The sequence below is a fragment of the Oncorhynchus gorbuscha genome, linkage group LG05 (assembly GCF_021184085.1).
Source record: "Oncorhynchus gorbuscha isolate QuinsamMale2020 ecotype Even-year linkage group LG05, OgorEven_v1.0, whole genome shotgun sequence".
In the NCBI taxonomy this organism is placed as follows: domain Eukaryota; kingdom Metazoa; phylum Chordata; class Actinopteri; order Salmoniformes; family Salmonidae; genus Oncorhynchus; species Oncorhynchus gorbuscha.
In genome coordinates this window covers 78,039,605-78,056,196 of record NC_060177.1, presented here as the reverse complement: position 1 = coordinate 78,056,196, position 16,592 = coordinate 78,039,605, and the positions used below count along the sequence as shown (strand labels likewise).

At 41.8% G+C, this 16,592-nt stretch overlaps 1 protein-coding gene across 2 annotated transcripts; it reads right to left on the bottom strand.

Moving 5' to 3' along the window:
• Window positions 1–2,615: 2,615 nt before the first annotated feature.
• Window positions 2,616–16,592, bottom strand: agpat9l (1-acylglycerol-3-phosphate O-acyltransferase 9, like). 2 transcript variants are annotated; one of them, XM_046351235.1, is made up of 15 exons: window positions 16,469–16,493; window positions 15,724–15,847; window positions 14,453–14,625; window positions 13,684–13,750; window positions 10,147–10,295; window positions 9,684–9,829; window positions 9,169–9,243; window positions 8,754–8,843; window positions 8,502–8,595; window positions 8,133–8,248; window positions 7,703–7,758; window positions 5,228–5,313; window positions 4,955–5,083; window positions 3,953–4,032; window positions 2,616–3,217 (listed from the first exon to the last, which is right to left on the bottom strand). In XM_046351235.1, exons 3-15 carry the CDS (start codon window positions 14,594–14,596, stop codon window positions 3,103–3,105), a joined length of 1,347 nt encoding a protein of 448 aa, XP_046207191.1. In that variant the 5' UTR covers window positions 14,597–14,625; window positions 15,724–15,847; window positions 16,469–16,493; the 3' UTR covers window positions 2,616–3,102. The 2 variants fall into 2 exon arrangements, with proteins under 2 accessions (XP_046207191.1, XP_046207190.1); XM_046351234.1 differs by lacking the exon at window positions 15,724–15,847 and having other exon boundaries at window positions 16,469–16,592.

Sequence of the window (16,592 nt, the reverse complement as noted above, 5' to 3'; positions counted from 1 at the left end):
ACAAGAAACGTGAAAACCTGAAACAGTCCCGTGTGGTACAAACACTGACACAGGAGACAACCACCCACAACACCCAACACAAAACAGGCTACCTAAATATGGCTCCCAATCATAGACAATGACTAACACCTGCCTCTGATTGAGAACCATATCAGGCCCAAACACAGAAACAGACAAACTAGACATCCAACATAGAATGCCCACTCAGATCACACCCTGACCAAACAAAACATACAAACATACAAAGCAAACTATGGTCAGGGTGTGACAGACGCTGAGCAGTTGCCATACCAGGTGGTGATGCAACAGGTCAGGATGCTCTCGATGGTGCAGCTGTACGTGATATGACATGCTCATGCAAGAGACTAGTGGCTGTTAGTTAAATTCAATTTAATTTATAAAAACAGACGTTATAAACATTATATATCAGGCTCTACCGGGTTCTTTAGAATGGTAGGGCTGAACAACTCGGTAGTATCATGTGAAGGTACTAGGGTATTCTAAAATGTTGGTATAAATGTATGTTTTGTAGCACGATACAGTGCAACCCGTCATTCAGGGCAGGTGGGGTTTTGAGCCCCACACTATTTGCAAAAATATATATATATATTAAAAATACTTTTTTGGGGGAGCTTGCCTGTTTTGCATTTTATTTTGGTATTAATACGTGTCACATATCAGTTTGAAAATTATGTAAAAATAATATATATCGTTGAGTTAACAAGGCCGCATATAAACGTGGTCTCTTTTTTGTTTTCTTGAGTAAGGCAGCTCCAAAATGTAGGTGTTTCAGCCTAGCTCAGTGCTTTCTGTGGTGGGGCATGCCAACAGAAAATATTGCACCGTGATTGGCTCAGTGTTCCGTCACTCATGGGGTACTACGTCACCGCCAAGTCTAAGCGTAGACTTCGAAAATTCTAGCCCCTAGAATTAGAAGTGCCCATCCAAGAAGGCTCAAGGTCATTGGCCACAGATGAAACGACTTCAAATCACGTTATATGTACAGTAGCTTTGATTGGAATGATCATGTCAACATCATACTTTCACAATCTTAGCTAGCAGTGATCATCATGAATCAAGTCGACAATCTACTGGCAAATAATTTTTAATCCTTGTCATAGGAAGAGAAATAATGAAAATATATTATAGATAAAACGTATCGGTGCTCATTGGCCATCCAACACAAGTTGTAAATCGCAATTCAACGAGTGGTTTGGAAGGAATCAGTGACAGTGGCTGTGTGTTCCCAAATCTAGGATTAAGGGGCACTTTTCTATGTTTCAAATGATAAAATTCAACATTGGCCATGCTGTCAATGAAGCAAGATTTGTGCAGCGTTCAAAACAACTTAACTTGGAGGACCTCCGCGCCACCTTCCTGTTCAAGTGAGCCGAGCACAACAATGTGAGTCCAAATATGTTTTGTATGCTGCTTCATAAATGATGTAATATGCCAGGGAGATATGTATACTGTAGCTAAGTGTCACGACTTCCGCCGAAGTAGGCTCCTTTCCTTGTTCGGGCGGCGTTCCGCATTACCGGCATTTTTCATTTATCCATTTGTTTTGTCTTGTTCCCTGCACACCTGGTTTTCATTCCCCAATCAATTCATATGTATTTATTCCTCTGTTCCCCATCATGTAGGATTGTTTGTGTTAAGTGTATTTTGATATTGTGGATATAGTTACGCTCATTATTTTTTGTTTATGTTCTGTATTTTGGGCACATTTCGTCATTTTGTGCTGTCATTTTGTCCGGAATAAAAAGTGTGCCTGTTCACTACACTCTGCTCTCCTGCACCTGACATCGACTCCAATACACACCCCTAACACTAAGAAAGTAATACTACGAATGTTGTGTAGTAAGATGTTTGTAGACATCTGCCTCACCCTAATAACTTGGTCTATATACCGCTCTTAACTTTGCCTACTTTTGACTGTTCTGTAGCCTATAACCTGTTTTAGAGAAATGAATCATTGAATATTGTATTATTTAGCCGACGGTTCTAACTGGGTGTACAGAGAGAGCACTGTAAGAACAGCCCATGTTCTGAATTCTGTCGCTGTATGTTAAGTGCTAAACAAATAGTTGTATTGACTAACGTTACATCTGTCCTAGCTCGCTCATTGTCTTTATTGAAATGACGGATTGCCTCCTATCCGCTTGGCATTCCCTTATGCCAGTTTGTACATCTCAATAGTCATTAGAAACCACATTTGTTTAAGCAAGTCAGCCATGTTTTTTTAAGGGTAGTAGGAGGCTGAATGAACTGTTTCACTTCCAGAAAGGCTCTGCCAGTTGTAGGCAGTGGTAAGATGTCTGGACAGCTTTCTGTAGGTCCTAACAGTTTGTGGGCACCGTTTGAGTGCAATTAATGTATTGTTTCGTGTAGTGGCTTTGCATTCCGTTGTTCATATTTTTTGCCCCACCAAGATTTACATGCTAAAAATCACCACTGCCGTGATATCAAATCGTGGTACCGGCACACCATGCAAAACTAGTCACAGCACTGTTTATAAAACATTTAAAATCATCAATTCACAAATCAGTTTTACTGATTCTGACTACCTTGTTCTAGTAGCTGAGCTTGTTAATAAACACACCCCTAAAAGAGGGAACAGCTGAAGACTAATGTTTATTTTCAAACAATTAGCAGCATTGATTGATCTACTGGGCTCAATATACAGGGGGGGGGGGAAACATTCACACAAAAAATAAACAGTCATCGTATATGCATAACAAAACTCTGACATTCAGAACTCTGGGATTAAACAACAAAAAGTTATACGGTCACAAGGTTATAAATTCATTCGAAGGCCAAACAGGATTTCATAGTCATTTCCTAGCAGAACCATTTTTTACAGCAGCACAATAAAGAGCTATTCCAATCGGACCTGCCACCCCATCTCCTTTACAGTTCCATTGCACTATAGTGTTGACACAAGTCTTTCCAATGTAATGCGAATTGGCTTATCAGTTATCATACAGTCTGCAAGACACGGTCAATGTTACGTCACTGAATGGTCCATCCACACGATGGCAGTCTAGTCTGTGGTCATCGGTATTAGTCAGTCATCAGGCAGGGATGTGGTAGTGGAGGGTGTCAGTCGCTGTGACTGCTGTTGTCCTCCTCACTCCCAACCACCATGCTGCTGTACATCTTCTGCTGCTCCTCTTTAAACACATCCTTCACCTTGGCTCTCTTCAGGCCCCCATCCCTACACAGGAACAAACACACGTAAGAAACATTTACGTTTGTAATTTAGCAGACACACTTATACATTTCGTACTTTTCCCAAACTGGTTCCCTGTGGGAATTGAACCCACAACTCTGGCGTTGCAAGCGCCATACTCTACCAACTGAGCCCCATGGGACCAATGTTCTTTACGAATGTATGTTTAAGAAACAAACGTATCTGTGCTCAAGCGAAACTACAGCAATTCTGTGTGCCTTTTTTTTGTTTCCCCTTTATTTGAACAAGGAGACCCATTGAGACCAATGTCTCTTTTACTGGGGAGCCCTGCATATTTATTTAACTAGGCAAGTCAGTTAAGAATAAATTCTTATTTACAATGTCGGCCTACATTGGCCAAACCAAGACGATGCTGGGCCAATTGTGCTCTGCCCTATGAGATTCCCAATCGCGGCCTGGATTCGAACCAGGGTGTCTGTAGTGACGCCTCAAGCACTGAGATGCATTGGCTTAGACCGCTGCGCCACTCAGGAGCATATATACAATTTACAAATAAAACATAATACACATTTACAAGATGACAAATCAAACTCAAGTGAAACAATCCCATTCCTCAGCAAAGAGGTCCCCAATGCCTTCACTGCCCAGGTCAAAGACAGTCCAGTACGAGGCAGTTAGGCTGTCAAATGTTTATGCCTAGGCTCTAGTGCAAGTGAATTATCAGAAAATCCTTATAGAAGGACGGAAGGATATTGTTACCAGGACAAGTCCACTAGTCCACCCCGATGTGCGATGGCAGACTTGACTCTGTTGGCAAACTGGACAGCATCCTCCCCTGCCTGTGAAAAGAGGAAATATATCAGTGGCACTTGGTGCATGGCTGGCATGTTGTGTGTGTCTGTGTGTTGTATACACACACCTGTTGGGTCATGGCTGGCAGGTTGTGTGTGTCTGTGTTGTATACACACACCTGTTGGGTCATGGCTGGCATGTTGTGTGTGTCTGTGTGTTGTATACACACACATGTTGGGTCATGGCTGGCATGTTGTGTGTGTCTGTGTGTTGTATACACACATCTGTTGGGTCATGGCTGGCAGGTTGTGCGTGTCTGTGTTGTATACACACACCTGTTGTGTCATGGCTGGCAGGTTGTGTGTGTCTGTGTGTTGTATACACACACCTGTTGTGTCATGGCTGGCATGTTGTGTGTGTCTGTGTGTTGTATACACACATCTGTTGGGTCATGGCTGGCATGTTGTGTGTGTCTGTGTGTTGTATACACACACCTGTTGGGTCATGGCTGGCATGTTGTGTGTGTCTGTGTGTTGTATACACACACATGTTGGGTCATGGCTGGCAGGTTGTGCGTGTCTGTGTTGTATACACACACCTGTTGGGTCATGGCTGGCAGGTTGTGTGTGTCTGTGTGTTGTATACACACACCTGTTGGGTCATGGCTGGCAGGTTGTGCGTGTCTGTGTTGTATACACACACCTGTTGGGTCATGGCTGGCAGGTTGTGTGTGTCTGTGTGTTGTATACACACACATCTGTTGGGTCATGGCTGGCAGGTTGTGTGTGTCTGTGTGTTGTATACACACACCTGTTGGGTCATGGCTGGCAGGTTGTGTGTGTCTGTGTGTTGTATACACACACCTGTTGGGTCATGGCTGGCAGGTTGTGTGTGTCTGTGTGTTGTATACACACACATCTGTTGGGTCATGGCTGGCAGGTTGTGCGTGTCTGTGTTGTATACACACACCTGTTGGGTCATGGCTGGCAGGTACCACACATTGCAGACTATAGCCCAGCTGGTCATCATCCTCAGCAGGTAGCTCACCATGTTGTACTTGGTACTGTTCCAGAACGCATCCCCAAACTGAGGGTCATACTGCGGGAGGGAGATGGTCCCACAGTTGACAGAACACCTCTTCAAAGACATGCTGACATTTTCTTGCAACTTTCCCAATGCCATCTTTGCGTGATTTAGGGAAAAGTCAACTACTGAACAGAAGCAGTGATATTGATGCCTCACCTTTATGGCTACTGGGTATATTGTTCCTCCAATCTCAAAACTTCCCTTTTTGAACATCATGACAGACGTGTTGTTGATACAGGTCCCTGAGGACACCAGAAATATGCACTGTAGATAAGCCACAACCACCACAAACATACAGTATACAGATCCTAAGATGATAACAATGCTGTCCAAAATGACAGAAAAGGGTGAAAACTGCAAGGCCCTGCATGTGAGATAGAGATATGTGTGTAATATATATATAAATATAACACATGTGACTTGCATATACTGTATACAGCAGTGGTTCCCAAACTTGTTAAAGTCCCGTACTCCTTCAAAATATTCAACCTCCAGCTGCGTACCCCCTCTCGCACCAGGGTCAGAGCACTCTCAAATGTTGTTTTTTTTGCCATCATTGTAAGCCTGCCACACACACTATACATTTATTAAACATAAGCATGAGTGCGAGTTGTCGTCGTAAACCAGCTTGTGGGAAGTTTCAAAGAGCTCTTATAGGACCAGGGCACAAATAATAACAATAATCAATCATTTTGCTCTTTATTTAGCCATCTTACACATAAAACTTTATTTGTTCATCAAAAAATTGTGAATAACTCACCACAGGTTAATGAGAAGGGTGTGCTTGAAAAGATGCTCATAACTCTGCAATGTTGAGTTGTATTGGAGTCTCGGTCTTAAATCATTTTCAACACAGTCGGTGCCTGTATTTAGTTTTCATGCTAGTGAGATCTGAGAATCCACTCTCACATATGTACATGTCTTAACAGCGCAATTTGCCAAGGCAAGAAACTGAGCGTAGTATCCAGAAATCTGGCAGTGGCTTCTGATTAAATGTCATTTTCACAGGCTCCTCTTTTCAGATATCGGTAAGTGGACTAAAGGCAGGGCATGAAAGGTATAGAGAATCCAGTGGTATGTTTCAGGAAAGTATCTGCGTACCCAGCTTAATCAGGTGCTTCGATATATCACATTTGACATTGTCCGTAAGCTTGAATTCATTTGCACTCCATCATACAATGATGGAAAGACCTGCGTGTTGTCCTTGTTAATGCAGACAGAGAAGAGCTCCATCTTCTTAATCATAGCCTCAATGTTGTCCCGCACATTGAATATAGTTGTAGAGAGTCCATGTTATCCTAGATTCAGATCATTCAAGGCGAGAAAAGACATCACCCAGATAGGCCAGTCGTATGAGAAATTCGTCATCATGCAAGAGGTCAGACAAGTGAAAATTATGGTCAGTAAAGAAAACTTTAAACTCGTCTCTCAATTTAAAAAAAATGTGCGTTACCACTCCACTATGTCTTCCTGTCATGGATGTTGCACCATCTGTACAGATACCAACATCTTGACCACCAAATTCAATTTGATGTCAAAAAGCTGTCCAGTACTTTAAAAATATCCTCATGTTTTCCTGGTTTCCAGAAGAGGATGTCTTCCTTAATTGACCCCCCATAAACGTAACTGACATATACCAGGAGATGTGCCAGGCCTGCCATGTCTGTTGACTCATCCAGCTCATCCAAACGCATAGTAATTAGTAATTGTAATAGTAATTGTTTAAAAACATCTCCTGCCATGTCACTGATGCATCGTGAAACAGTGTTGTTTCATTGAGACATTGTATAGTTTTTTTGGCCTTTTCTCCCAACATGGTCTCTGCCATATCGAAGGCAGCAGGAAGAATGAAGTCCTCCACAATAGTATGGGGCTCGTCTGTTCTAGCCACTCAGTAGCTCACCACGTAAGATGCTTCTAGCCCAGTCTTATTAATGGTATCTGTTTCTGTTATACATGTCTTACTACTCAAACGTCTTTCTTTTTTATTTAAAAAATCCTGTGGCTTATTTTTCAAATGGTCATGTTTCGTTTCTAAATGTCTGCGCAAGAGTGAATGTTTCCCGTGAGAGAGTAACGGCGAACGTGATTGGATGTTAATTATTTGACTAGTCTACCTGTATTTGACATTGTGTTGTTATTTCGCTGAACACTAGATGGTTTAAATTTACTTTTGGCAGTCAAACTAGGCTACTCAGGCGAGAAAGAAAAAAAAAACTCACCCAAATGTATAGCCCCGTTGGAAAATACAAAATGTACTGTTTGAAAATGTGAAGAAAATGATTTCAGTTTGGGAATACCTGGTATACAGCATATGTATATTTGTAGGTGTAGGATCAGTTTACCCTAACTAACCAAGGCACTGGCTTAAATCAGTGTCTAAGGGCAACTTCATGCTAATCCATTTGGCCAATGTAGCACTTACCGATACGGATAGTCCAGATTGTCCATCTGTAGATGCTCTACAGATAGTTTGTTGTTAGCATGACCATCTGTTGATAAGCAACTGCTTGCTAGGGTTAGGAGTAGAATAAGGGTGAGGGTTAAGCTTGGGGTTAAGGTTAGAGATAGGGTTAGTAGATTGTAGAGCATCTACAGATGGACTGACTATCCAAATTAAATAGAACCCACCTTCTGGAAAGATCAATATAGGAAGCTTTGTGTTGTCATTCACGTGATCCGTCAACCTATAAACATTAATAACAGTTATATAAAGTTAGGTTGTCTCTGGGAGGAGTATGAACATAGCTCCAACTGGAACTATAATGCATGTCCATATCAGAAAATGTCAGTGTTAAATTATATCCCTAATTGTCAATGGCAATGACTTGACACTAATACATTTGTGCATGAATGTGCTAGAGTTTGGTTTTACTGACAAGTACCTATAAAGCAGAGAACATACTGTAAGTAAGATGTCTGGCAGGAGTACATTATCAGGATGAGGAAATATGATTAGATATGACTGATTATTTGTCTGTAGCCATTTTCAATGGGCATGTCATTGCTTGTCTGAACATTGTAGGGAGAGATGGGAATAACAGTGAACAGGTAAGCTCACCTCTTGGCCACCAGGTGGCGATCTTTCATATCAGCTCTCTCAAACCAGATGTGAGGACAGGACCTGGCCATGGCCCTCTGCAGCACTCCCATCAGACCACCATGTGACTGGCCCACCTAAAACACATCAGATCAAATCCCAAATAAAGTCCTCAGAATTCCTTTCACAGACAATTCATCCGATTAGGATTAAAGAAGTATAAAGTAGTAAATTGCCAGATAAATGTAAGGTACACAAACATGTATAAAATGGTGTATAAAATAAAAATAGGCTACACAGAGGGAAAGCAGTCAATTGAGCGTCAATCAACAAATTTCACACAGTTCAGCCATTTCAAGCGAGGCTTAATGTCAGCTTTATTTCACGTACCATGGCGTAACACCCATCGTTGCAGAGAATTACGATATCAATCGGGGAGGTGTGATTGGCCACACAGATTCCTCCTTTTCTGGGTCTGTTTTCTCTGTAAAACAAGATGGAGACCACACATACACACTAAAGTAAAATAAAATAAATCTCTGCACACATCATGAGGACCAACAGTAGGGTCACTTGGGGACAGGATGGTGTGTAATAGCTTGCTGAGTAGAAATGTGCGAGAGGGGAGGTCAGTTAACTGACTTGTTATAGTAGTGAATGGTGCAGGAGAGGCCTCGGGCACAGATCCTGTAGCACATCACATGGACCCAATCGCTCAGCCAGGACTTCAGCCTACAAAACACACAGACGCTACCTTAAAGATGACTAAAATACAATGACGAGAGGAATGTCTCAGTCTTTAAAAAATAATATAATAATAATAATAATAATATAATAATAATAATATATAATAATAATAATAATAAATGCCATTTAGCAGACGCTTTTATCCAAAGCAACTTAGTCATGTGTGCATACATTCTACGTATGGGTGGTCCCGGGAATTGAACCCACTACCCTGGCGTTACAAGCGCCATGCTCTACCAACTGAGCTACAGAAGGACCACCAAAAAACAATCCTGTGTGAACTTGTAGATTGAAAGCTGTGTAAGTGTACCTCCAGTTGGGGAGGAATCCTACAGCAGTGGTTCCTATCACCAGCCAGGTCAGGCCTATAGATGCCAGTGTGATCCTGAAAGAAAACATTCTCACTCAGGAACATACATTACACGACAACACATTATGCTGGTCATGAGCCAACACTCCACACCACAGGAGGTTGGTGGCACCTTAATTGGGGAGGACAGGCTCGTAGTAATGACTGGTGTGGAATGGTAACTAATACACCAAACACATGGCCTCCGGGTGTTTGATGCCATTCGCGCAGCGTTCCGGACATTATTACGAGCCGTTCTCCCCTCAGCACCCACCTGTGCTCCACACTTTATTGAGACCTGTGGTTGTGCATCCTGTCTATTCAGCCACTAGCTGGTTTATTTGTGGTAAGCACTGCATTTAATATTACTGGTGCATGGCATGTATGTTTGGTTCGGGGATGTGAACTGTAGGAGAACTGAGGCCTTGCTATATGGGAACAGTGATTCTGAATGGTTTCACACTCCCAGGTGTTACCTGAGTGGAGCCAGGATGCAGTAGCGTATGAACACGCCCAGGCCCCAGACCATAGTCAGTTTGAGGCTGATGTACTGGAAGTCGATGTTGGTGCGAGTTAGCAGGTTCCACGACACCAGCTCCTCTGACGAAAACCGCTGGGTCACCTTGAAATCAGAAGAACAACATTACAAATAATGTAGGCCTACCTGTACAGAAAGAAAGTCTGTACTTTGAATAGACGTTGTACCGTTTTTCCCAATCCTGAATCAACCCCTGGCCCTAAACACTTCCTGATGCCCCTTCGTTGATATGAAAGGACTGGACATGTGCAGTAAAGGCAATAACTAGGAAACTCATCTTAGCCTACCAGAGAGTTAAGCATTACTGTATAGCTCAGATCTATCAGGGGCCATCATGGAATATCTAGCATTATGGGTACATTTGGAATTAGGCATCAATCTTATTCTAGTTGTGATCTCACCTCATCCTCTACGATGTCCTCGATGCCTCGTCTGTAGAAGTAGAAACAGTCGCTGAGTGTGAAGTCCCCTCCTACTGGTGTTTTAGGGCGACTGCGCCTCAACTCCCCAAGCGCCTCCTCCATAGAACCATCATCCCTCTGGATGAGGCCTGGAAATCCACACACAAAGATATCACCTAGTCAACCCAATATCATTTTCAGATGTGATCATATTGTACTGCTATCTGTAGTTGATAAAGATTCATTTTTTAAATATTTTACCATCAATACAGACAACATTCACAGTGTCACAAACAAAGAGCTTCAAAGTCCAATAAGTTTATTCATTTTGAATGACAAATATGTCAAACGACCATGGGCATGTTAGGAGCTGTCGAGGAAGGAAATGAGTCACAGAACTGCAACACATTTAAGAGAGTGTCACCAACTAACTCACACTGTTGCTCCATATTGAGAAATCTTGGGCTGATAGCTGAGTGGAAGAATCACTAACCACAACCATAGTCCTGATCCTAAACAGGTTAAATCACCAATATCATGTTCCTACAGAATCCATAAGAAATGACAGGCCATCAAACATAGTAAACGGCCCTTTGTGTGTCTGTCATCTTGAGGTAATCACAGGTCTAGGATCAGATTACCAAACCACAGTGTATCCCTTCCTCCTAGAGGTCTGAAGGCAGTGAAATCAGCTGAGGAGACTCAATCTCAAGACGCACAAGGCAAAGTTCAGGAGAGAGAGACAGTGACTGACTTTATGCTGAATTCAATCAATCCTGCTAAAGCAATGTTTATGCTGGACCCATTTGTTTTCTTTGAAAACTACAACCAGCATCTACAGTGAGAAACAATACATCCTGTGAGTTTATATATAACAAATTAAAAGAGTATCTTGATGTGCTGTGCTAACTAGTGAACACAGCGCTGTGAGTTTGATTGAATTGCCCCCTGACAAACCTATAAGACTGCTAATTGTGAAGTGATTGAGTCAGTGGATAGATAGGCAGCCAGCACAGAGCCACATCATTCAGCACAGAACATTGTAAATTCTCACGATCACAGCCTGCTAATTAACAGAGACTGTTCCAAGCCTTCCACTGCAAGCAATATAAATTTTTTTAAAAAAATAAAAAAAAATCAGGTTTACACCGTCTCTAGGTTCTCAGTGGTATAATTAAGCAGTAAGGCCCAAGGGGGTGGCGGTCCTGGCAATATACCACAACTAAGGGCTGTTCTTATGCGTGATGCAATGCGGAGTGCCTGGATTACAGCCCTTAGTCGTGGTATATTGGTCATATACCATAAACCCCAGAGGTGCCTTATTGCTTTTATAAAGTGCTTACCAATGTAATTATGCAGTAAAAATGTAAGTATTGTCATACTGTCAGTCAATCATCATTCAGGGCTTGAACCATCCAGTTTATAATTTCATATAGGTTACCCCATCCCACCTAACGTGCCTTGAGCACATTGAAAATATATATATTATAAATGCAACCTATTTCAACCATTGACAGCTGACTGAAATCAATCCTGACATGATACAGTGCCTTGCGAAAGTATTCGGCCCCCTTGAACTTTGCGACCTTTTGCCACATTTCAGGCTTCAAACATAAAGATATAAAACTGTATTTTTTTGTGAAGAATCAACAACAAGTGGGACACAATCATGAAGTGGAACGACATTTATTGGATATTTCAAACCTTTTTAACAAATCAAAAACTGAAAAATTGGGCGTGCAAAATTATTCAGCCCCTTTACTTTCAGTGCAGCAAACTCTCTCCAGAATTTCAGTGAGGCTCTCTGAATGATCCAATGTTGACCTAAATAACTAATGATGATAAATACAATCCACCTGTGTGTAATCAAGTCTCCGTATAAATGCACCTGCACTGTGATAGTCTCAAAGGTCCGTTAAAAACACAGAGAGCATCATGAAGAACAAGGAACACACCAGGCAGGTCCGAGATACTGTTGTGAAGAAGTTTAAAGCCGGATTTGGATACAAAAAGATTTCCCAAGCTTTAAACATCCCAAGGAGCACTGTGCAAGCGATAATATTGAAATGGAAGGAGTATCAGACCACTGCAAATCTACCAAGACCTGGCCGTCCCTCTAAACTTTCAGCTCATACAAGGAGAAGACTGATCAGAGATGCAGCCAAGAGGCCCATGATCACTCTGGATGAACTGCAGAGATCTACAGCTGAGGTGGGAGACTCTGTCCATAGGACAACAATCAGTCGTATATTGCACAAATCTGGCCTTTGTGGAAGAGTGGCAAGAAGAAAGCCATTTCTTAAAGATATCCATAAAAAGTGTTGTTTAAAGTTTGCCACAAGCCACCTGGGAGACACACCAAACATGTGGAAGAAGGTGCTCTGGTCAGATGAAACCAAAATTGAACTTTTTGGCAACAATGCAAAACGTTATGTTTGGCGTAAAAGCAACACGGCTCATCACCCTGAACACACCATCCCCACTGTCAAACATGGTGGTGGCAGCATCATGGTTTGGGCCTGCTTTTCTTCAGCAGGGACAGGGAAGATGGTTAAAATTGATGGGAAGATGGATGGAGCCAAATACAGGACCATTCTGGAAGAAAACCTGATGGAGTCTGCAAAAGACCTGAGACTGGGACGGAGATTTGTCTTCCAACAAGACAATGATCCAAAACATAAAGCAAAATCTACAATGGAATGGTTCAAAAATAAACATATCCAGGTGTTAGAATGGCCAAGTCAAAGTCCAGACCTGAATCCAATCGAGAATCTGTGGAAAGAACTGAAAACTGCTGTTCACAAATGCTCTCCATCCAACCTCACTGAGCTCGAGCTGTTTTGCAAGGATGAATGGGAAAGAATTTCAGTCTCTCGATGTGCAAAACTGATAGAGACATACCCCAAGCGACTTACAGCTGTAATCGCAGCAAAAGGTGGCGCTACAAAGTATTAACTTAAGGGGGCTGAATAATTTTGCACTTCATGATTGTCCCACTTGTTGTTGATTCTTCACAAAAAAATATAGTTTTATATCTTTATGTTTGAAACCTGAAATGTGGCAAAAGGTCACAAAGTTCAAGGGGGCCAAATACTTTCGCAAGGCATTGTATTTTCAATGCACTCCACAGAGGAAAACCTGTTTAACTACTATGGTACACTAACAACCAGGATTTGTTCTAAGGAACTTTACATGTAAATTAGCTTCTGAACACAGCAGATAAACAACAGTGTCTTTGGGAACCAGTGTTGTTGAGAGAGATGAGAAACAGACTGAATAGAAACATACTGTATATGTTTCTTTATGAGTTTCTCCATGGCAATGGGAGTGTGAGTAAAGGGAGTGACTGAAAACATTGAGGTTTCTCTTTCCACATTGGCCAGACATGGACGCCTAAATGATCAACCATGCAACTTTAGGGAATGCCCACAATCATTTCCTTATCAGAGACCAATGAGTAAATAAATCTCTATCCATTCATCCATCCTATATATCGATCAAGCAAATTAATCCAATGAGCTCTGCTCATTGGCTCACCGTTGGATGAGGAGGATTCGATTATATGCTGCTCTTTGTTGACTGTCTGGATCCTCAACGTGGCCCACTGGAGAATATGAGAGAAGAGAAACACCTTTAGCCTTTGACATCTCACCCCATGACCCACAGCAGGACAGGAGAGAAAGGACATACACATATTCACCCCTAAACTCTCACCCCAGATAAGCCCCTGGACAGGGTTTGAAAGTTTGTTTTTTCCCCAGGAGGCCACAAGGTTACAGGATGTTCAGATGGAAAAGTGCAGAGAACGTGTGCTTTTCTGTCAGAAATCATGTCAGTTCTATACATTTATTGCGATTCAAAGTTCCAAACATATTGCTCACCATGTCTGCTGCAGAGGGCCAAGAGCCATGAGAAAAGGAGGTTTGATCAGTCATGGAAATAAAAGTGCTGAAAACAAATTGGCTCCATATTTAAGAAGATGAGAACATGCTATGAAGGGAAATTACTGGAGTTTTGATGCAGGTACAGCCCACCTGCTCAAAATAATATTGCGATATGAAACTGTATCGATTTGTTTCTCCCTCACTAATGCTGTGGTATAAATGCATACATTAAGGCCACAATATATCTTATATTTAGGACATGATGAATAGATAACATTTCAGACAACTATAGACACATGAAGCTGTGCCCCTGACGTTGTCTTAGTGATGCAGTTTACCAGATTTTACAGAGTGTGTAAGTATTACATTTCCTCTTTCCCATTTTGTTGTACCCGCCCTACTTCTGAACAGAGGCAGTTTACCTCAAGGGTTTTGACCAGGATCTTCATGTATGTCTCAGAGATGCCCAGGGAGAAGCCAAACATGGCAGGCACCATAAGAAGAGCCACAATGAGGTAGACCCACACCTTCAGCCCTGCCAGGACCACCACCCAGAAATCTTCCATCGCTACAGAACTCTCTACAGTATGTCACCCTGCAGAAACAACAACCGGTGATTGATTGCAGTAATAGCATAGAAATCTTATGTGTAGGCTATGGGAGATAGGGTCATAAACACACACATTGAACCAACATTGAAGGGTGTCAGAATAACCTCTCTGTGTGTAAGCGCAGGGTGTTGTTGGTTCAATATCTATCAGTACTACCTCAATTGCTACAGTTCAAGATATAATTCACCCAAATGACATATTGGTTTCCTTACCGTGTAAGCAGTCTATGGACAAGGTGAGACAGCAAATTAAATCCATGCTTTGATGCTTTCACCCCAGAACTCTCATGTGAAATATGCTAATAATCGGTGATATTGACTTGCATTGGATTTGTTCCACAAATTCCTTAAAGACATTTTTTTTAGGTTTTGGAGACAGTGGCCAGGTAAACAAAACCAAAACATAGATCTCTGTCATACCATTTTCATAGACTGCTTACAAGGTAAGGAAAACATTTTGATAATTTTGTTATTTGGGTGAACTATCCCTTTAACTATAGGCTAGAGAGGGTGGGAAATGATACCACTCAGATTTCAGGACAAACACTGAACATGGCTACACATCAGGTATGTGTGTGACTATGTAAAGCAGAATGAAACAAATATATATGAATAACATAGAATGTGCAATCTATTAGACCAAAAACACAAGGGGAGCTGAAATAGGCCTACTATACTTTACTAAATTATAAACGTGACATGTAAAGTGTTGGTCCCATGTTTCTTGAAGTGAAATCAAAGATTCCAAGAATGTTCCAAACGCACAAAAAGCTTCTCACAAACGTTGCGCACAAATTTGTTTACAATCCCTGTTAGTGAGCATTTCTCCTTTGCCAAGATAATCAATCCACCTGACAGGTGTGGCATATCAAGAAGCAGATTAAATAGCATGATCATTACACAGGTGCACCTTGTGATGGGGACAATAAAAGGACACTCTAAAATGTGCAGTTGTCACAACAATGCAACAGATGTCTCAAGTTTTGATGGAGTGTGCAATTGGCATGCTGACTGCAGGAATGTCCCCCAGAGCTGTTGCCAGTTAATTAAATGTTAATTTCTCTACCATAAACTACCGCCAACCTCATTTAAAATAATTTGGCAGCACATCCAACCGGCTCACAACCACGTGTAACCATGCCAGCCCAGGAACTCCACATCCGCCTTCTTCACCTGCGGGATCGCAGGAGACCAGCCACCCGGACAGCTGATGAAACAGAAGTATTTCTGTCTGTAATAAAGCCCTTTTGTGGGGAAAAACGAATTCTGATTGGCTGGACCTGGTTCCCCATTGGGTGGTCCTATGCCCTCCTTGGCCCATCCATGGCTGCGCACCTGCCCAGTCATGTGAAATCTATAGATTAGGGCCTAATACATTTATTTAAATGGACTGATTTCCTTATGACCTGTAACAGTAAAATCGTTCATTGTTACATGTTGCGTTTATATTTTTATCAGTATAATAATGGGCTAACGTAGGACTAATATCAACAAAACCCAGGCGCATGCCTGAAATGACAAGTTTAAACGCGACAGAAAGAAGCCCAGCATTTGATTATAGGCTAATACAAATCTATCTACACTGACGATTCAATTTAAAATAAACTTCACCAACTTTAGATTGCGCAACATATACGCTCGTCACAAAAATCCTCAACCGGAGACGCTCAATTCATTTCAACGTCAATAGGCAATTATAAACAGAGTAGGCTATTGGACACAGCTAAACCAAATCGCTTGACAAAAAAATGTCAGCAAATTGTCCAGACCTGGCCGGACAATTACAAAGTTTGGTTCCCGATATTCAGCCCGGCGTGGTGAATCTTACCTGTCAAACTCCAGTCCATGTTACCATGCCCTTCCCTATTGTAGAACTCATACGACAATGTGTGAAGCTAACCACAATAGGGATTATCCACAATAGTGGAATTTGCGGATCGCTTTCAAAATAA

Bases quoted from the DNA above. Each gene is read 5' to 3' on its own strand.
- agpat9l (XM_046351234.1), bottom strand. From the start codon at position 14,596: ATGGAAGATTTCTGGGTGGTGGTCCTGGCAGGGCTGAAGGTGTGGGTC. The intron at 13,751-14,452 runs GTAAACTGCCTC...CATATTCTCCAG, and splicing joins TCCTGGTCAAAACCCTTGAG to TGGGCCACGTTGAGGATCCA. The intron at 7,759-8,132 runs GTGAGCTTACCT...TAATGTTTATAG, and splicing joins CGCCACCTGGTGGCCAAGAG to GTTGACGGATCACGTGAATG.